The following is a 22,420-nucleotide window of genomic DNA, read 5'->3' on the forward strand; positions in this document are numbered from 1 at the left end:
AGGAAGGCAAAGGACTGGCTGGGGTCCTGGGAGGGCCTGCCGCCCTCAGAGAGCCACAGAGGTAGGAAGTAAGTATATTCCATACATACGCTGGTGTCTTACCAATCACCACTGCATGGAAAGGAAGCTCCACGTTCTCAGTATGAAGTGTTTGCACTGAAAGGAATTTCACTTTAACAGCTTCAGGGCACTGGACCCGCTTCCCTTTGCCCATTCCAGCAATTCCTGCCTCTCTTCCGTTTCAGCATCAGTGAAGGGTGACTACAATAATTGCCAGCAAATGAACAACCCTTTCTCCAGAAGGGTGGTCATGCCCCCATGCATTCAGTCTGACTCCTCCCCACCACTGGCTTCCAGCTTCCACCCCAGCAAGGGGACGGTCATCCCCTAGGCTCCAGAGAACCAAACCAAGCAGGAAGAAAGTCTTCACAGTCCCTGCCTGCACCCCAGGGCTTTCTCCTTTCCAAACTCTCCTAGAGTCTTGCCCCCCAGATTTCACTGAGCACAAAGTCTTGCTTATAGTTTTATCCCCGTCCCTGACTGGCACCTTATTTGGGGGACTTTAATATGTACGGGTCTCTCTTTCCATAACTTATAGCTATTGCTGTTCATTCCTTAAGTCCTGTCCGACTCTTTGTGACCCCATAGACTGCAGCACACCAGGCTCCTCTGTCCTCCACTATCTCCTGGAGTTTGCTCAAATTCGTGTCCACTGAGTCGGTGATGCTATCTAACCATCTCATCCTCTGCCACCCTCTTCTCCTGCCCTCAATCTTTCCCAGCATCAGGGTCTTTTCTAACGAGTCAGCTTTTCGAAGCAGGTGGCCAAAGTATTGGAGCTTCACCTTCAGCAATAGTTCTTCCAATGACTATTCAGGGTTGATTTCCTTTAGGATTGACTGGTTTGACCTCCTTATAGACTAATTTCTTATTCACTTTATAACATAGCTTAACACGTACCTTTAAGTGAGCACACCACCACTCAGAATTCCCTGCTCTCATAACCAAGGTGGCCATTTCTATCTATATTTAAGGATGATAGTTCTTTATTTTATTGGAGCAGAATTGCTTTACGATGCTGAGTTAGTTTCTGCTGTACAATGAAGTGAATCAGCTGTATGTATGCACACATCACCTCTGTCTTGGACCTCCTTCCCACCCTCCACCCCACCCCTCTAGGTTATTAACACAGAGCACCCAGCTGAGTTCCCTGTGCTATACAGCAGCTTCCCACCAGCTATCTATTTTACATATGGTAGTGTATATATGTTAATAGTGACAGAGTTTAAAATGTCTGGACTGCTACTAAAATGACAACATTTTTTAGGAATATCAAATGCTGGTGGCCATACAGTGAGAGGGGCTTCTTTGGTAGCTCAGGTATTAAAGATTATCCACCTGCAATGCAGGAGACTTGGGTTCGATCCCTGGATGGAGAAGATCCCCTGGGGAAGGGAATGGCAATCCATTCCATTAGTCTTGCCTGGGAAATCCCATGGACAGAGGAGCCTGGTGGGCTACAGTCCATGGGGTTGCAAAGAGTTACACGAACACACACACACACAGTGAGAAGGGCACTCTCCTAAGTCACGAGTGGGAGTGTGAACAGGCACAACTTGGTAATTAAGAAAAATACGTGTGAATAAACATGTTGAAGATTTCATTATTTATCCTAAAAAAACTACAAAGCAACCAAGAGGCAAGATCAGAGAATAGGGAAGCAGGGTTCAATCTTAGCCAACACCTGGACCCATTATTCCTCTTCAGGAAAGAATGAGCTCTGTGAACAAAAACAGCTAGACAAGGAGTTGGTGAGTTCCTGAAGACAAAGATCAGTAAAATCAAAGGGTGGAAAAATAAAGAGACAGACCATTCCCCTCTAGAACTAAACAGGAATTAGTGTGGGGAGTGAGGAGACAGAAAGAACCGATGAAGAAAGAAAAGGGATACACAAGAACAACGCTACTTGATGCAGAGAATAAAATTCACTGTCCAGTATTCACAGAAGTTTAGAAAAAAATGAATTGTTAAATATGCTTGCCACATTCATAAAATGGAGCACTTCGAAACTGAGCATTTAAAAACTTAAAACTTTACAGGCTGCATACTCTGGGAAGGGAAAGATCAGAAATTAAAGCAAAATAATTTATAAATTTGAAAAATGACAAAATACTTCCATTTCCTCTGTCTTATAAAATTTATAACTTAATATATATATTAACAGCATTTATTTGGCTGTCCTAAGTCTTAGTTTACATGCATGCAGGATTTTTAGTTGCAGCATGCAAAATTTTAGCTGTGGCATGAAGGACCTAATTCTCTGACCAGGGATTGAACCCAAGCCCCCTTCATTGGGAGCACAAAGTCTTAGCCCCTGGACCATCAGGGAAGTCCAAAATATTACCAAAATTAATTAAAGAAGCAGGAGAAAACCTGAATAATCCAGTAATCACAGAAAAATGTTTAAAAAGTTGTCAAAAATCTACTTCCCCCAAAAGGTCTTGGGTCCCATTTACTATCAAGGTAAAACTACCATTTATTTTGCTTTCAAACCTTCCAAGAATAGGTTATTCCTGTGCTATATAAACTGATCCAGAAAAGGAAAAAATGATGGAAAATGTTCCAATCCATTTTACAAAGTTAACAAAAATTTTGATATTAAAAACCTGGGAAATATAGCACCAACCAACATTACTTATGAATACAGATGTAGTACTTTTCAACAAAATATTTGCAAACCAAATCCAGCTGAATATTAAAAAGGCAGTATGTCATGGCCAAGTACAGTTAATGCTGGGAACACAAGGAGGATTCAGTATTAGAAAACCTATTAATATGATTCATCATGCTAGAAGGTCAGAGGAGGAGAAGTATATGATCATCTAGATAGCTCTGAAGAACCTTAATAACCAATCATGTTGAAAACTAGCTTTAAATGGAAACCACTGGCAATAGTTGGTTCAGTGAGGGGACATAGCACCCCAGGAAAGCAGGCTACACTAGGTGATGGCCAACCAGAATTTAAAAGCTGTGCTAGGAGCCTCATTTTTCAACCCCCTCCTTCCAGCCAAATATCAGAGGAGGAGATCAACATGCACAAAAGTAACCCTAGAATGGAGACTGTGAACTAAGGCACTGTTTGTTTTTTTCAAACTGTAAACACAGCCCATTAATGGGCGATGAAATTCATTGGGTCTTAGCCAGCCATTTTTTCATAGAATCACTTGGAATGGAATGGATATAAAAGACAAATACCATAGTGAACCACTCATGGAAAGAATTAGCATTGTTTTCTGAAACTTTTGTTCCAGAAATATGAATGCATAGATATATACATGAATTGAGTCACGATGTTAAATGCACTTTGACAGACATAGAGAACAAATGTATGGACACCAAGGAGGAAGAGGAGGTGGGATGGATTGGGAGACAGGGATTGACATAGATACACTGCTGTGTATAAAATAGATAACAGATGAGAACTACTGCACAGAAAAGGGAACTCTGCTCAGTGCTCTGTGGTCACGTAAATGGGAAGGAAATCCAAAACAGAGGGGATCTATGTACACATATGGCTGATTCACTTTCCTGTACAGCGGAAACCAACACAACACTGTAAAGCAACTATATTCCAATTTTAAAAAAATCTTTCAAAAATAAAAAGTTTTTTAAAATAAAATGCACTTCCTCCTGTGGGCTACAATTAAAAAGCTGAAGTAACACTGAACTAGAGGATTAAGAGGAATCAATTTTTAAATTTCTACTTGCTACAGACCAAAGTTTAGGGCTAGAGTTAAAATTATGAGTGAGACAGAGAAGGCTGAGCACTGAAGAACAGATGCTTTTGAAATGTGGTGCTGGAGAAGACTCTTGAGGATCCCTTGGATTGCAAGGAGATCAAACTAGTCAACCCTAAAGGAAATCAGTCCTGAATATTCATTGGAAGGACTGATGCTGAAGCTCCAATACTTTGGCCACCTGATGCGAAGAGCTGACTCACTGGAAAAAGACCTTGATGCTGGGAAAGACTGAAGGCAGGAGAAGGGGGCGACAGAGCATGAAATGATTAGATAGCATCACCGACTCAATGGACATGAATTTGAGCAAACTCCAGGAGACAGTGGAGGACAGAGGAGTCTGGCGTGCTGTGGTCCACAGGGGCTCAAACAGTCAGACACGACTTATCGACTGAACAACAATGACCAGACAGGAAGGAAGGGATCAGAGCCTCCCGCTCTAATAGGCACACCTACCTCATGACGAAAAGCCACTAGCTTCATGTCATGAGGTGAGACCTGGCTACAGTTCCTCATTACTGAGATCCTTTCCAATTCAAGCATATTAGTTTGTGACGGTGGTGTCAGTGTAGCTACTGAAGCTTGCTCTCTGGTACTATATTACCTCAATGCAATGAGGTAATAAATGAGGTATACTACCTGGCTTTATATATATATATTACTATATTACCTGGCTTTGCCAGATTAGAATAGATTATTCAAAAATATTCACTCCCACCCCACACTCCACACATTTAGACAATCTCTAAGGGAGGAGCATACTTGCCCACTCCAATAATTTTGTTGGGATTTTTTTGGGGGGAGGCTTATAATTTAGGCAGCTTTATTTTTTATCTTTCTAAGTTAATTTTTACTGGAGTATAGTTGTTTTACAATGTTGTTACTGCTGCACAGCAAAGTGAATCAGCTGTACATGTACATGTATCCCCTCCTTTTGGGATTTCTTTTCCATTTAGGTCACCACAGAGCATTAAGTAGAGTTTCCAGTGGTATACAGTAGGTTTTCATTAGTTACCTACTTTATACAGAGTAGTATATATATGTCAATCCCAACCTCCCCATTCCCCGCCCCCAGCTCCCCTTCTTGTGTCCATTCATTCTCTATGCTCTCTATGTCTGCATGGTCCACGTCTGTGTGTTCTCTATGTCTGTGTCTCTATTTATGCTTTGCAAATAAGTTCATCTGTACCATTTTTCTAGATTTCACATACAAGCAATATTATACAATATTTGTTTTTATCTTTCTGACCTACTTCACTCTGTATGAAACTCTCTAGGTCCAGCCACATCTCTCAAAATGGCACTATGTCATCCTTCTTGTGTCTGAGTAAAATTCCATTGTGTGTATATATACCAATCTTCTTTATCTAGCCCACTCCAATAATTTTGGACTTGGCCATATAACCTGCTCTGCCCTTCCCTCTGACGGTCTTCTACATGAGTTGCTTTGGCCAGTGGGATTTTACAGAAATGACATAAGCAGAATGCATAAGGAAAACTCTTGTACTCTTGGACTTGCTTTCAATGTGTCTCTTTCATCACCAAGAGAAGAACATGCTCTTCTTAGCCTGCTAGTCTGATGAGAAAGATGACAGACATGTCTGGCAGAGCCTCATTATAAAGAGAATCCCTTTTGGAACAGAACCCTCACAAGACTGATGCATACAAAGTTTTAAAAATAGAAAAAAAAAAAGAAAAATGCAATCAATAAACATGTATTGCTAGATAAATTACTCCAAATATATTATAAAGAATCTGATCTTGCTTTTTAAAAGTTCAAGAAGTAATACAAGAGTTAAAAAAAAAAACATTTTTTTATCACAAGCAATTATACTCTGATTTTAAAAAATAAATACAAGTAAACATTTTAAGATGACAGAAGAAGTGAGTTTAGCGAAAAAATGGCAAAAAGAAAAACATTACAGATTTGAAGAGCACACTAAAACAAAAAAACCTTTCCAGAAACACATGTACATGCTTATGAAGGTTAAAAATTATCTATATCATGTCCAGGTGAAAATATGGACTTCAGGATAAGGAAGAAATCATGTATGTATCACGGCAAAAAAGTGAGACACAAACAAGGGTTAAAAATCAGATTGGCCCCAAGTTCTCTTCAGTAATATTCTAATCAGGGCCAAAAACTGCAGCATCAAGATTTATAAAGACCTGAAGAAAAAGAGTGAAAAAAGTTTTATTTGATCATGTTGTTGAATTTTTTCTGTTCTTATTGAGAAATATTAACTATACGTTTGTTAGGTCTCCTTTGTTACCATTTATTTTTAATCATGTGTGTTTTCTAGTTCATCTCCGAGAGTGCTCATTCTATACCCAAAGCACGTCCCCAGTTGCTTACTGCCTTACATTCACTTGTTTCTGTCCTAGGAGCGACTGTTTGCTAAAGAACAGCCGGAGAAAGACATGAAGTGTGAGACAGGGAATGAACCAGACTAATCAACAGCTTCCATAGCGTGTTGTTGCCTGACTCCTTCTCTTATTAAAGATGCTCTTTCCTTTCCTCTAGAGTCACATCTTCCTTTTATTTTCAAAATTCAACAGTTGTGAGATTCTCAAGAAACCCCCTGGGACTTCCTTGGTGGTCCAGTGGTTAAGGATTGGCCTTGCAATGAAGGGGACACAGGTTTGATCCCTGGTCGGGGAACTAAGACCCCACATGACTTGAGGAAATGCCAGCAAGGAAGAATCTATGTGCCACAGCTAAGTCTCAACGCAGCCAAATAAATAAATAAATATTTTTTAAAAAGAGACTTTAGAGTAGGTAACTTGAAAATTTTAAATGTCAGTTCATCAAAAAAATATAAATAAAATGAAAATACTAATGATACAACAGAGAAATCATTTGCAATATATTAAGGACAAAAGACTAACATTCTTTATCTATAAAAGGCACACACAGGTTAATGAGAAATTCTCAGTTGAAAAATGGGCAAAACTATGAAAATAAAATCTTTTATTCTATTTCTAATGCCTCAAAGAGACCATACACAAAAGCAGTAATACAAATGGCCCTAAAGTATCTTTAAGAATCTTTCACTACTAAGATTTCCTTAAATCTTACACTGCCAACTACTGTGAAGTAAGATGACATTTTTATAGATGCTTTCTGAAAGGCAATTTTTTAAAAAAATATTTATTTATTCATTTGGCTGTGCTGAGTCTTAGTTGTGACACAAGCTATCCTCAGTCTTCATTGTGACATGTGGTATATTTAGTTGTGGCATTTGGGATCTATTTCCCTGACCAGGGATCAAACATGGGCCCCCGCATTGGGAGCTTATGTCTTAGCCACTGAACCACCAGGAAGTCCCATGAAAAGCAATTTGATAGCATAAATCAAAGGTCTTACAACTGCACATAGTTTTTGACCCCAAGATTTTGCTTCAACAAATACATTTTCCTAGAAATGTATTCAAAGAAAATAATCACAAATATGAGCAAAAATGGATCTGCAAACATATTTTCATAGTGGCATTATTTGCAAGTTCAAAAAAACTAATGAACTTAAAAGTTCAGCAGTAAAGAATTAGTTAATAAAATATAGCACACAAATGATGCAATATTATGAAGACATTAAATATTATTATAATGTGAGAATAAATATAAAAATATCTAATACATAGAAATATGCTTTATATTGTTATATCTTTACAAAGTTATCCAAATAAAGTGTAACCACTTTTTAAAAGACATATATATATGCTACTACTAAGAATATTGGAAATATATACAACAAAATCCTAACAACTGTTAGAATGAAAGGTGATTTTATTAATCTTTGTCCTTTCCTGTATTTTCCACATTTTTTATAATGAGTATGTTTCGTGCTTTTAAATCAGGAGAAAAAAATGAAATTTCAAAAGAGAGAGTGAAGGGAATTCAGATTCCTTTAATACTAACAATGAGTTTTTATTAATAAAATATTTATTCTTCCTTTTTAAAAAAATTTTTTCAACATAACATGCTATTATATTTATAAATGAAGGCTTAGGGAACAAATGCATTTCTGAGTATTTGACCACAATAATTTATAGCATACATTGGCTGGAGCTGTTCAGTGCTGACAAAGTCCAGAAAGTAATTGCATAAAATACTTGGAGAGGAAATTGCTTTATGCTTCCATGCTATTTATGGAAATTAGCATCTTTGTAAAAATAAACTGAGAGCAATCACAATCATAGACCTTGAAATGTGGTTTCCATAAGATGTTAGCTTTGCTGCTTTAAGACCCATTAGCAACGTGGAGGGGAAACACTGCCTGTTTTTTTTTTTTTTTTTTTCTTTTCTCCTGTTATGAAACTGTTGCATATAATTGGTTTTTTCCTCTTGGATCCTTAATCCCTCCCTTTCTCCTGACTGCTTCCCTTTGGAATGCATATATACTGAAGTGTTCATTTTGCTCCTTAAAACCTTTCTAATGATCCTGGTTCCCTTCTCAAAGAGTATTACCTATTTTCTTTATTCAGTGCCTCATCTTTTGCAATTCACAGCTTGCCCCAAAACGACTCCTTCAAACATAACTGACAATTTCCCAAGATTGGGGTGAATTTTCACCCTGCTGTGTTCCTAAAGCAAGCTCAAAACCTAAAGGAATCTTTCATACTTCCTTTGTTCTCTTTCAATCCCACATAATCACTAGTCAAGTTCTATCCTTTCAGGCTCGAAACTGGTGCCCAGAATCACACCCTCTGGTCAATGACTAACTCCCCCACCCCTCTCCCCACTTAACCCCCATCTCCCATCCCATGTACTCTTATGAACAGTTAAAGTTCTCATCATTATCAACCTGCACTGGTACCAACAACGTCCCAAGTATCTCTGACTCGAATGTGCTCCTAGTGGTCCAACGGAGTCATTCTAAAATTTTTTAAATATTTATTTATTTAGTTCTTTGGCTGTTCCAAGTCTTAGTTGCAGCATACAGGATCTGGGATATTTAGCTGCATTATGCGAACTCTTCGTTGTGGTATGCGAGATCTACTTCCCCAACCAGGGATTGAATCCAGACCCCTGCACTGGGAGTGTGGAGTCTTAGCCACTGGACCAGCAGGGAAGTCCCTCCAACGGACTCTTAATAGCGTCTCTCCCATCACCTCCTGATCAATGCCCAAGGCTTCCGTACTGAGCCAAGCCCTCTTTATCATTTATTTATTTAGCATGCTCGGCAAGGTCCTCTCCAGTGTAGCCACAGACTAACTTTGTTCATCTTTACTTCATACTCCATGCTGTCAAATATCTTACTCTTCAAATTTAGTGTTAGTGGAAACCAAGAGGACAAAACTGAATGAAGAACCATTTCTGAGATGGAAAAAGGGAAGTTGAGGCGTATGGGGCAGGGGCAATCGAGAAGAAGGTCTCCAGGGAGACCAGGGAGTCTGGGTCAAACGAGCAGAACATGGAGAATCCGGGCACTGAGACAGAGCTAGGTGGGTGGGGAGGACTTCTGTTTAGGGAGTACTGGGGCCTCCAAGGCATATCCTGGTGGAAGCATGCAGCAGTTCATGGGTATATTAATCTGCAGCTCATGGAAGAGGCAGGCGGAAACCTCTCAGAGATACTGGGCCTCTTCCATTTTAGTGAGGTCACCAAGAAGAAAGGAAGAAAGAGAGAGAGAAGAAGGGAGGGAGGGAGGAAGAAAGAAAGGGAGAGAGAGAAAAAAGGAAAATGAGAGAGAAAGGGAGGGAAGGATGGGGGAAAGGAGAAAGGAAGGGAGAGAGAGAAAACAAGAGAGAAAGGAAGAAAGAGAAAGAAAGACCGGAAGGAAGGAAGGAAGGGAGAAAGAGAGAAAAAGAGTGAGGGAGGGTGGGGGGAGGAAGTTATCAAAATTGTGTTTTATTTCCAATGTTTACATTTAACAGTTGATGTAAAAATACACAGTTTTTTATCTTTTCAATGTAGATAAAATCCTATTTGAAGAGAATATTAAAAGTCTATCTTTGAAAGCCTGAATCACTATGAGACTTGGTTCCTCAGATGATAACCCCAGGCAGGAGTCTCTGGAGAGAAAAACCAGCAGAGTGATTGGGGCTGCCAGGGGAGAGCATCAGGGTGAACAGCAGAACTCTGGAACTAAGCTTTTAGAAAGAATCAGAGACAAGACTATGGCTCAGATGGTAAAGAATCCGCCTGCCAGTGCAGGAGACGCTGGTTCAGTCCTCGGGTCAGGAAGATTGCCTGGAGGAGGGAATAGCAACCCACTCCAGTATTCTTGCCTGGGAAATCCCATGGACAAAGGAGCCTGGTGGGCTACAGTCCATACAGTCACAGAGTCGGAAACCCATGCATTCAAATAAATGATCAAAAATGTTCACTTGCTATGGCTGTTGTTTAGTCGCCAAGTCGTGTCTGATTCTTTGCGACCCCATGGACTGTAGCTTGCAAGGCTCCACTGTCCATGGGATTCACCAAGCAAGAAAACTGAAGTGGGTTGCCACTGCCTTCTTCAGGGGATCTTCCCAACCCAGGGATCGAACCCAGGTCTCTTACATTGCAGGCAGAGTCTTTACCACTGAGCCACCAAAGATTGTGGTGTAGCCCACCAAGTTCCTCTGTCTATGGGATTCTCCAGGCAAGATACCGGAGTGGGTTGCCATGCCCTCCTCCAGGGGATCTTCCCAACCCAGGGATCGAACCTGTATCTCTTGCATTGGCAGGCAGATTCTTTACCACTGCATCACCTAGGAAGCCCCAGCCCTAGGATTAGAACCAATTAAAATCAGTTCTATCGATTAGAATTGGTATCTATCAAAATATTTACAGGGACTTTTGTCAATGCCAAAACACTGGAATTTAGGGGGCAAAGCAGATGACAAAGAGGATATAAGTATCCACATTCTAAAGGGAACTACCAGGATTTCCCTGGGGGTCCAGTGGTTGAGATTTGCCTTCCACTGCAGGGGTCAACCCCTCATCAGGGAGGTAAGGGCCCACATGCCTTGTGGCCAAAAAACCAAAACATAAAACAGAAGCAATATTATAACAAATTCAATAAAGACTTTTTAAAAAATGGTCCACATTAAAAAAACTATTAAAAATGTACAAGAAAAAATAAAGAGAACTACCAACACAAGGTGGAACTCTCCCTTGGAGTTCCTTAAGAAGGGACACCAGCCAGCACCTCACTCCTTCCCCTCTAAGAAGGAGAACTGAGATGCACTGAAGAAGAAAAAAAGAAGAATCACTCATAGAGATCAGGGATCCCTGCAAGGAGGGACTGTCGATCCACTCTCCAGGTGGGCAGGAGCTTAGACTGGATCCACTGCTCTGTCCTGGCAGAGACAGACTGGAGAACTGAAGGGAGCTGGCCAGAGAGGGAGGAGGCAGCGCTGGAGCCTCTACCCCTACCATCTGCACAACAAGGATGTGAACACTGTAGCTCTCCAGGATCCTCTGTCATGGAATTCTCCAAGCAAGAATACTGGAATGGGTTCCCATTTCATTCTTCAGAGGATCTTCCCAAGCTAGGGATCGAACCTGAGTCTCCTGTGTCTCCTGCATTGGCAGGCAAATACTTTACCACTGAACCACTAGGGAAGCCCATGGATCAAGTGGTCAACACCAAAGGATCTGGATTCAAACCATTCTGCCAGCATCCACTCAACTGGGCTGCCTGGAAGAGGATCCCGGCAGTATGAGACACGCCGGAGCTGAGCCTCCTGCTTCAGAACAGGCAGGCGCTGCAGAACCCTCTGAAGAACTCACACGTGCCGCCCAGGGGGGCAGAGAGTCAGTGAGAGCCGGACAGATGATGACGAGGGCCAGACAGTGGCATCCAGTTAAGTTAATAGCTGTTTGCTCTTCTCCCCATCCCCTCTCCTCACTTCCAACTTCAGGAAAGCTGGGCCCAGAGTAACTAAAAGGAAGAAAGATCTCCAAACCAGTCCTCACCACTGGTTGAGGTGAGAGGAGAATGGACCCCAGTACAACCCCACTTCAGTTACCTGGAGCCCAGTGTTAAGGCTAGACTAGACAGAAGGGAGATGAGATTTAAATCAAGTGGGGAACTGAAATTTTAAATTGGACTGGACTTTTAATAAACGCAGGGTTTCTTCAGTGATCCAGTGGTTGAGAATCCACCTGCCAATGCAGGGGACACAGGTTCGATCCCCAGTTCAGGAATATCCCACACGCCGTAGAGCAACTAAATCCATGTGCCACAACTACAGAGCCTGTTCTCTAGAGCCTGGGAGCAGCAACAACTGAAGTTCATGGACCCTAAAGCCTGCACTCCAGAAGAGAAGTCACTGCAATGAGAAGCCCGCACACCACAACTAGAGAAAGCCCGTGTACACCAACGGAGACACAGCACAGTCAAAACTCTAAGAATAAATAAATAAATAAAAATTTTTAAAAAATAAATGCAAGTGAATTTGCCCAAGAGTGCATGGAGGCATGGAAACAGATTGGATTTGGCCAAGCATTGCTGGAGCCCGTGACTGGCTCTGTGTTTATATCTGCCTGAGCTGAGACTTCTCAATGAAGAAGGCTGGAAGAGGGCTGGAACAGCAGCAGCTGTCTTCTCAGGGAAGATCTGGGTCCCTGAGGAGAAGGCCCAGAGCAACAGGAAGCATCCAGGGCCAGGGCATGACAGGAAGAGGGGAGGCCTCTCCAGCTGCCTGACTGAAGGGAACAGCGAGCTCCTCCAGAAATGGTCAAGAGCGAGTTAGGAAAACACGAGGCTGCCGACCTCGTGGCTTGCTCTGCAATCTATCACAATTATTGTGGTCAGTGATTATGAAGGCTTCAGTTTTAGCTGATTCAATAAAGATAATCTAGTTTTTATTAAGTGAATTGGCACATCCCTTCCTCCTTGTATCTCAGCCTCACAGGGCTGTTAACTCTCCATCAGCCAACTGCAGTAAAGCCCACGTGCAGCAAAGACAACCCAATGCAGCCAAAAAAAAAAAAAAACCCAGAATGATTCATTCAGTTCAGTTCAGTTCAGTTGCTCAGTCATGTCTGACTCTTTGCTATCCCATAAGCTGCAGCACGCCAGGCTTCCCTGTCCTTCACTATCTCCTGGAATTTGCTCAGATTCATGTCTATGGAGTCTGTGATGCCATCCAACCATCTCATCCTCTGTCGTACCCTTCTCTTCCTGCCCTCAGTCTTTCCCAGCATCAGGGTCTTTTCCAGTGAGTCAGCTGTGCACATCATGTGGCCAAAGTACTGGAGCTTCAGTTTCAGCATGGTGGTGGCAGCACTTATAAGGAAAAGTGAAAGTGAAGTCGCTCAGTCGTGTCTGCCGACTCTCAGAGACCCCATGGACTATAGCCTACCAGGCTCCTCTGTCCATGGGATTTTCCAGGCAAGAGTACTGGAGTGGGTTGCCATTTCCTTCGCCAGGGGATCTTCCCAACCCAGGGATCGAACCCAGGTCTCCCGAATTGTAGGCAGATGCTTTTACCATCTGAGAGAGACTAAAGACGACCCCAAGGGGACTTCCCTGGCTGTCCAGAGATTAATTAAGACTCTGTGCTTCCAATGCAGGCGGCATGGGTTCAATCCCTGGTCAAGGAACTAAGATCCTACATACCATGTGGTGTGGCAAAAAAAAAATTTTATTATTTTTAAAAGAAGACTCCAAGGGTCCCCCAAACAACCAAATCCTCAGAGGAGGGGCAGCTTTGAAACAAATCCAGGCTGACACTAAGGAGATAACCAAGTGTCCAACCCTCGGGTAGGAGCAGAAACTGATTGAGCCTTCACTGTAACATTCACCCAGGCCCTGTGATGAGACCACCCACAGCTTTCACTATAACATTCATCCAGGCCCTGTGATGAGACCACCCACAGCTGCAAGAACCTTCCCTGAGAAGATCAAGTCCCACCTCCCAGCCTCTGCAGTATTCTCTGGACTCCGCTGATGCCTCTTGGGTGCCCCCTACAGTTCCCCAGCAGAAATTACAGGCACTTGGCTTGTTTGAAGGACGTCAAATCAGTCAATCCTAAAGGAAATCAACCCTGAATATCCACTGGAAGGACTAAAGCTGAAGCTGAAGATCCAATACTTTGGTCACCTGAGGTGAAGAGCCGACTCATTGGAAAAGACCCTGATGCTGGGAAAGATTGAGGGCAGGAGGAGAAGGGGACGACAGAGGATGAGATGGTTGGATGGCATCACCGACTCAATGGACACAAGTTTGAGCAAACTCTGGGAGATAGTGAAGGACAGGGGAGCCTAGCATGCTGCACTCCATGGAGTCACAGAATCAGACACGACTCAGCAACTGAACGACAACAACATTTGCTTTAAAAGGTTAATATATCAAGGGCTTTTACTACATGTTGTTGTTTAGTCATTCAATCAGTCGTGTCTCACTCTTTGTGACTCCATGGACTGTAGCCTGTCAGACTCCTCTGTCCATGGGATTCTCCAGGCAAGAATACTGGAGTGCGTTGCCATCTCCTTCTCCAGGGGATCTTCCTGACCCAGGGATCAGACCCACATCTCCTATTCTGGCAGGCAGATTCTTTACCTTTGAGCCACCTGGGAAGTCATGCCAGACAGCTTTTTTTTTTTTTTTTTTTTCCATTCACAATGGATTAACTCCTCCAGAAAAGTCTGTGAGGTAGGTACGCCCTCTCTACAAATGTGGACACTGAGATGCAGAGATGGTTGTATAACAGGCCTTGAAGTGGTGCAGCTGGGATTCCAACAGCTGATGCTGCAAATGATAAAGACAACTAGCCTGAAATCTCCATTTACAACCTCCTGTGCACACACTGCCCCATACATGGAAACACCACTGCCAAGCCACACAGATACGGAAAAATTCAAAAGAGGTCAGTGAGTGATTCAAGCTGGGAAGACACTGCCCTTGGCGAAAGGTCAACAGACTGCCTCAAAGCTCATTTTAATTTTATAGAGTGGAAGAAAACAAAATGAAACCCCGTGCTGTGAAGCCTCAGCCCCATTTGACCAGGAACAAATCTCTGTTTCAGGTCTGATGAGATGGAAAAGAAAGTCTCCACCCACCATGCTCCAACGCTATACCTCACTGACTACAGAAATCCTAAGATTACCCTGAAAAGATTTACATCTGTTCTAATAAAAGCTATCTATTAAAATGTGGATTCGGAAGCATCAATAGAGTGAATAATGGGGGAGAAGCTGTACCTCACTAACCAGTTCTGTATGAGTCACAGAAATCATGGGACACTGGAGCTGAAAGGGGCCTTAGAAACACTAAGTCCGAGAGTGAAACGTGAAGCAGAGAGGTCTGATTAATCTCTCTCAGGGTGTATCTCTTTATTTATGTGCACAAGCCTATCTAAGAGATGTTAGAGCCTTATTAAGCATCAGGCCCTTTGCCAGACCCTGAGAGTACAGAGGCCACTAACCCATGTGATGACAAGTTACATGATCAGGGAGGGGCTGCCTTGTTCTAATTCACACAAGATACCGAATGGACCAGCATGTTCTAACTCACACGGGGTGCGGTATGGGTTTGCAGCAGCTCTCAGGACAAAATACTTAGATGTGCTCTGCACTTTATTATTTTTTAAAGGTTTTATTGATGCAGACCATTTTTAAAGTCATCATTGAATTTGTTACAAAACTGCTTCTGTTTTATATTTTGGTCTTTCAGTCTCACAGGGCATGTGGGATCCTAGCTCCCCTATCAGAGATCAGACCCACACCCCCTGCACTGGAAGGCGAAGTCCTAACCACTGGACAGCCAGGAAATCTTGCTCTGCATCTTATCTGGTGGCTCAGTCAGTAAAGAATCCACATGCAATCCACATACAATTGCAGCAGACTGCCTGCAACGCAGGAGACCCAGGTTCGATGCCTGGGCTGGACGATCCCCTGGAGAAAGGAATGACAACCCACTCCAGTATTCTTGCCTGAGAAATCCCATGAACAGAGGAGCCTGACAGGCTACAGTCCATGAGGTGCAAAGAGTCGGACACGAGTTAGTGCCTAAATCATCAACAAACTGCTTGGCTGAATCCAGTCTACAAATATATTTGTCTGGCTTTCAACCCTTTAAAAACTGGGAGATCACATAGGAGGTCTGGATAACTAGCTATCTTGAGCAACAATATGATCCAGCAATTCTGAGTTTGCACTCTCATTTGGCAATGATGACTGGAATTGAGTAGAGGCTGCCCTTAAGAGATGGAGAAGGTACCATCAACTTTGCCACAGTCTCAGCTATTCCCAATTGCCACTCAGGCAAGGCAAACTTTCTTCCTTTGTTGGCATCTGCCCAGGAACTACATGATGATACAGAGCTAGAGCTGTCCCCGCTAGACTGGTGGGAAAGACAAGAGACTAAAGAAAGGCTGCATAGGACAGGCATATTGGTGGCCTCCACTCCACCTTCCAGAGCCCGCAGGAGCTGGGCTGGTTGCTGGCACAACCAGTAGTACAGTGGGCGGCTTTGCACTTGGCCTGTTGCTGGCATCCTCAACTGGATGCGGGGTCTCTGAGCCATGGGCCACTGCTGCCCCGTCCACCAGGTCCGCCAGCCTCCTCACTGGACGTTGGGCTTCTCCAACAAGCACCTCGTGCCCTTCCCCTCCAGCAATCTGAAAGCCCAGACAGCCTCTACAGGACCCACCTGCTCGCCATGCAGCCCAGCCCCACCAGCCAAGTGGTCACCACTGGCCCCAAGTTGCTTGAGGAGGTGGCAGCAGAGAACTGCTCCAAGAAGCTGAGACTGCCCTTCCTAAGGGATTCCATTCCGGTTTTCAATCTGTTGATTCTGGGTGTAGATCCCAACAGCAGCCCCCTGCTCACCCTCCCCAGACCCCAATCTCCTGCATGATCAGGAGTCACCCCCATCGGCAATTCCCCCAGCCACCTCGGCAGCGCAGGACCCTCACACTTCCCTGCTGAACACAGCTAGAACTGTCATCTTTGTGACCAGTGGAGCGGGCAAGGCAGCCATTCTAAAGTGCATTTGGGAGGATGAGGAGGAAAACCGGTCTCCACCACCCTGGTCCAGCTTTGCACGGGGAGACTTTGCTGATTTCTGGAAGAGGGAGCATCCCAACTCCTGACCTTGCCTCTCAAGAAGTATTCCACTTTGTAACCAGCACCAAGAGAGGCTACAGCCCAAGTAGCTGGGCTGGAACCCGCTGCCAGCCCACTACAGACTTTTATTTTAGAAAAGCAGTGTTGTGCCAGTGGAAGCTGAAAGGGTGTGGCCACCAGTGCTGCCAGGGGGCTCAGGCTATGTGCCGTGACTCTAGGTGACTCAGTTATTAGAAAGAGTATTTGTGTGTATAAAGAAAGAAAGAGGGAGGGAAAGAGGAAAAAGGGAAGACAGGGAGAAAGAAAGAGCAAAAAGAACTACAAAACAGTATAATATGTGTTGATGGACATACACACAGAATACTTATTTAGTGGCTGAGCTAAGACCAGAACCTGGGCTCTGCCCATTCATCATGCCCTGGCCTCTGCCCATTCATCATGCCCTGGCCTCCATCAGCCATGTGCCTCTCCAGGGCACGTGCAGACAGCCATTCCAGACTGAAACAGACAGGATCCATCGCAGTCCGAAGTCACCCCTTGTATATAGTATCCACTGTGATATTAGGACTCAGAGAGGACCCAAGGGATTGGATTATTCTTATAGCTAAGGCAATGAGAAATACCATTTCCTGAAGGTAAGAAACAAAATTAGATTCTCTTTGGTATGCGATTAACATCAGTCATACCACATCTTAGGTGATTTAGAATAATACTCCTAAGTAAACTGAGGGATGCCTACCATTCCTCTTCCCCATCTTATTACCTGCAGGAGGGCAGAGTGCATGAAGATCAGCCACATCAGCAGCCAGCAGGGGCTCTTCTGGGAGGCCATGGGGTCGGGTCTCCTGGGGGCGTCTCACTCGTAGCCTAAGGAGAAGGAAAGATTTGGTTTCCATTCAGCTCCAGACCCAGCAGTGGCAACACTCATGACTTACCAGATCAACAGAGGGAGGAACCCTGAGACCCACATACTGTCTTGGAAAGCTTTGTGTTGGCCCTGGATGGAGCTACCTACTATAGAGTACAGGCTGTCTGGGGCTCTCTTTAGGAGGAGTCCATGTCAAAGTCAGGAGCGCAGCTAGACCCGCCTGCACGGTGCAGCCCATACCTCCAGCCCTCCAAAAGCCAAGCCATCTCTGCACCAACCACTTCCCAGCCCATTTGTCAGCAGTAGGGTGTGGCTGTTGGCATCCGACTCAGGGAAGCCAGCGTGGAGCCAAGGGTTAGGGCACCTGCCAGCTTCTGCTACTTCAGGCACAAATGAGTCTAAGCCCTACTAAGCCAACCCAGAGAGGGGAAGGAACCTGCCTAAGATCACACCGCAAGACAGTGACCATTCTAGGACTGGAATGCAGGTCTTCGGTTAGTTCGAGGCTTTCCCCACCAGAAGACACCGTTCGTCCTCCTCGGAGCACCCGCCCTGCAGCCAGAGAGCTGAGTGAGGAGGGGTTCAGAGGGTACAGCCTTGGAGAAGCCAACGAGCACAATCTCCTAAAAGTAGTTGAGGGCAAACGAGCGGGAGGCTGGGGGGCAGCGGGGGCTTTCCTCGGCGTCCTCCTGACGGCTTGCAGGGAAATCAGGATGGGTCGAGCCTGGAAAAGCCGAGGTCACCCTCGCCTCTCGCTTCGCCTCGCGGGCGCCTTGGCGAGCTGGTGTCCGGGGGCGGGTCGGTGGCTTCTCTCCATCTGGAGAAAGCATTAAGGGCCTGGCCTAATGCGATCCGCAAATGTGCTGCTGTTTCCGACCTGAGGCGGCGACTCTGGGCCGAAGGGAGGCGGCCAGTGCGGGGCCCTGGGACGGTGCGCCCCCCTCGCTCGCTCGCACCAGCAGTCCCCAGCGCGCACTCCTGGCGGTCCCCGCGCCCCCGCTGCGCCCCGGTCCCGCACGCCCGCTGGCCGCGGCGGGCGCGTCGCGCAGCCCTTGGCGCTCCAGGTGCTCGAAACCCGCTTGCCAAGCGGCCGGACCTTCCGACGCCCAAGCCCACTAGCTGCTGTCAGCCCGATTTCTACCTAGAAAGCCCCCAACTCGAAGATTCCCCAAGTCGGTGGAGTTCCCTCACGCTTAAGCGTCCCCGAATGTCTCTCCCCAAACCACTGGGACCCACGGAGCCTGCCCGGCCAGAGGTCTCCGAGCCTCGCCGAGCGCCCGGGTCCTGAAGTTCCCGGGAACCGAGTCGTGCCCTGCCGCTCGGAGCCCCTCAACCCCACTGCGCTGTCTTGCTCCCCCCCACACCCGCGATGGAAGAGCCTTCCCGCCCCCGGGCGCCAAGCTCCGAGCACTCACCTGGCGCCGCAGAAGCGTCCGGGACGTGCAGCCGGGCGACGCGGGCTCGGCGCGCGCTGGGGAAAGGCGGATAGGAGTGGCCCGGTCCACACCTCGTGCGGGATCCGGGACCCGGACCTTCCCCGACGCCGGCCTCCAGCCCGCGGCGCCGCAGTCGCCGCCGCCGCCGAGAAGTTAAATGGGGCTGGGACGGGGGCCGCCCCGCCTCTCCCGCCCCCTCCGGGCGTGCGGAGCGCGGCGCTGGCCCCGGCCCAGAAGCGGAGGGCGCGCGCCGCCACCTGCACCGCCCGGCAAGTGCACGGCGCGCCCGGGCGCCCGCCCGCCCTCGCGTCGACCCCGCGCCCTCCGCCAGTGCCGGGGACGCCGCGGGCTCGAGGGGAGCGCGTGAGGGGCGGGAGCCGGGCGGCTCGGAGCGCGCGGGGCTGCGGCGACGGCGAGACTCGGCTGGAACGCTCCTCCGCCCGCTTCCTGGAAGCCACTCCTCGCCCTGGGCCGGCCGCCAGGCGCGGTGCCAAGAGCCGGGACTGCCGACGCCGCCACCGCCGCCGCCGGCGGGCGCGCGGGGAAAGGCGGCCGCGAGCCAGCCGGGACGCCCCGCCTCAGCCGGAGCCGGGAGCGGGGATGCCATCGCCACCCCCCACCCTGCCCCAACCTCCGCGAGCTTCCGCCCGCCCCGCCCGGGCCCGGGCGCCGACTCTGCTAAGTCAGGCCCAGCGGCCACACGGAGGTTTGCCCGGAACCGCTGGCTCGTGCCTGCGAGCCTCCGGCGCTCCCGGCCAGGCATGACCAAAGTCGGAGACCAGTGGCCCCTCCCGGCCTGCCCGCCTTCGCCTCCAGCGGCGCCCAGAGCACACGCCGGGCCTGGGCCGGTGGACTCCGGTGAGCTCGCTCCCCACTCGGACCCTTGGCCACCAGGGACCACCAGCGACCTGGTGCCTCTTGCTATGAGCCGAGCTTGGGTAACAGAGCTGCGCAGCTGCCCAAACCCCGGGGTACCCAGGCCTGAGATTTGGGGTAGCGGTGTCAGGGACCCGGAGTGGGGTGAATTTCCTCGTGGAGGTGGTGAGAAGTAGGTAGACTGCTTGTCCCTAGCCTTGATCTAATTTCAGAGGTATGAATCCAAGGGCCTTGGGATGGTTTGAAAAGTCTCATTATGCCTGGGGCTAAGTCTTCACAGTCCCCATTTCTTTGGGTGCCTAGTGTGTGCCAGCCACCTGCCAAGCTCTTCATGTGCAGCTCATCTTCACAAGGGCTCCATGGTGTTAGTAGCATTCTTCCCATTTCATGGATGGGAAAGCTGAGACCCAAGGGACACATAACTTGTAGGCAGTAAGTTGCCAAGTCAGCGCTGGAGCCTGCATCTCCTCTCTTTAAAGGCTCCACTGTTCAGCCCTGCAGGTTGTCTCCTGCCTGTTCTGTGGTTGGTACCTTACAGGTGGTGGTAGAGCTTTACCCAGAGGAGCTGGTGCTGCCTGTCTACCTCCCTCATCTTCCCTTCCTTACTGTGGGACTTCCTCTGGCCCAGAGGAGGACCTCCAAAACTGTCTGTGTCTCTCCACTCCAGGTAAAATGGCCAGAATCTTTTGGGAAGTGAGAAGAGGACATTCAGTGTGAAGGGGGCAGAGGAGAGACTGGTCACTAAGAGCAGCGGAGGCTGGGCTAAACCAGAAAGAATGCAGCCATGTACAGTGGATTCTCCTTATTTGCCATGTAAGTTTTGTTCTTATAAAGTTAAGGGAACTTTAAAATGAATTTGGGAATACCAAACCATTGCTCCTGGGGAAAGCACAGAATTAGACTCCTGCCAGCCTCTGAGCTAAAAAACTACCTGGTGGCTTAGATGATAAAGCATCTGCTTGCAATGTGGAAGACCCAAGTTCAATCCCTGGGTCAGGAAGATCCCCTGGAGAAGGAAATGGCAACCCACTCCAGTATTCTTGCCTGGAAAATTCCATGGATGGAGGAGCCTGGTGGGCTAAAGTCCATGGCGCTACCAAGAGTCAGACATGACTGAGCCTCTATGCTACGTTCTTGTCAACTGATCAATACATAACATTAATTTATGTGTGTTTCTCCTTAAAGACATCTTTGTTGTTATTGTTGTTTAATCCCTAGGTCATGTCCAACTCTTCTGTGTCCCCACAGACTGTAGCCCGCCAGGCTCCTCTGTCCGTGGGATTCTCCAGGCAAGAATACTGGAGTGGGTAGCCATTCCCTTCTCCAGGGGATCTTCCTCACCCAGGGATGAAACCCACGTCTCCTGGATCACGGGCGGATTCTTTACCACTGGAACCACCAGGGAAGCTCTAAAGACATCTTACTTAACATATGTTATTGATTCATTAACGCTGAACCCACAACTTGTGCCCAAATAAGTTTATCTCACAGTTATCTCATCTAACACAAGGGTTTTGTCCACAGGGCACATCACAGGGTTCCTCTGCTTAGGAGCATGAGACAGCAAATCAGCACTGCTCTTGAGGGCCATTTTAAACAACAGACTCACCAAGGAAAAAAAAGAATAAAACGTGAAAAGTGGCACTGAATAGGCCATCAGAGAATGCTTGTTTACAGTATGAGAACTGAAACAAGGTGGAACATGGGGCCTGGATGAACCTGAGCTAGGAACATGTATATCAGGCAACTCAAAATTTCACCCCTCATCAGAGAACCATGAATGTGCTGCAAATCTTGATTTGGGGGACTGCAAATAAATTTTAGCAAGTAGGCAAGTTCGCAGATACGGAATCTGCAAATGATGAGGATTGACTGTGTGTGCTTCTCCTGTCAAGGTGTAAACTCAAAGTCTGAGCATAACATACCTGCATGATCAATTGCTCAGTCGTGTTCAACTCTTTGCGACCCTATGGACTGTAGCCTGACAGGCTCCTCTGTCCATGGGAATTCTCCAGGCAAGAATACTGGAGTGGTTTGCCATTTTCTTCTCCAAGGAATCTTCCAGAACCAAGGATCAAACCCATGTCTCCTGCACGGTAGGCAGATTCTTTACCACTGAGCCACCTGAGATGCCCCTGTCAAGGTATGGTCGAGGAATAATGATTCCAAACACAATATACCAGACTCTGTTCCAGGTACTTCGCTGGTATTAACTCTGTCCTTACACCAGCCCCTGGTAGCTCAACTGGTTAAGAATCCGCCTGCAATGCAGGAACTCCCGGTTCAATACCTGGGCCAGGAAGATCTGCTGGAGAAGGGATAGGCTACCCACTACGGTATTCTTGGACTTCCCTGGTAGCTCAGCTGGTAGAGAATCTGCCTGCAATGTGGGAGACCTGGGTTTGATCCCTGGGTTGGGAAGATCCCCTGGAGAAGGGAA

The 22,420-nt window shown here is 46.7% G+C and overlaps 1 protein-coding gene and 1 pseudogene across 3 annotated transcripts in view; one reads left to right on the forward strand and one right to left on the reverse strand.

Annotated features, from left to right (window-relative positions):
* The window catches only part of ADAMTSL3 (ADAMTS like 3), a 361,288-nt gene extending 341,800 nt beyond the window's left edge, over window positions 1–19,488 (reverse strand). For 2 of the 3 annotated variants that reach the window (XM_065906671.1, XM_065906673.1), the window contains exons 1-2: window positions 19,084–19,488; window positions 17,564–17,667 (exon numbers count right to left, since the gene is read on the reverse strand). In XM_065906671.1, coding sequence (XP_065762743.1) covers window positions 17,564–17,632 — 69 coding nt within the window. In that variant the 5' untranslated portion in view covers window positions 17,633–17,667; window positions 19,084–19,488. Of the gene's footprint in view, window positions 1–17,563; window positions 17,668–18,108; window positions 18,329–19,083 lie in introns of those variants that run through there. The other variant, XM_065906672.1, reaches the window with a different exon arrangement.
* LOC136147460 (6-phosphogluconolactonase pseudogene) lies at window positions 11,446–16,858 on the forward strand (annotated as a pseudogene).
* Window positions 19,489–22,420: the final 2,932 nt, after the last annotated feature.

This window comes from Muntiacus reevesi, chromosome 15 (assembly GCF_963930625.1).
Source record: "Muntiacus reevesi chromosome 15, mMunRee1.1, whole genome shotgun sequence".
In the NCBI taxonomy this organism is placed as follows: Eukaryota; Metazoa; Chordata; class Mammalia; order Artiodactyla; family Cervidae; genus Muntiacus; species Muntiacus reevesi.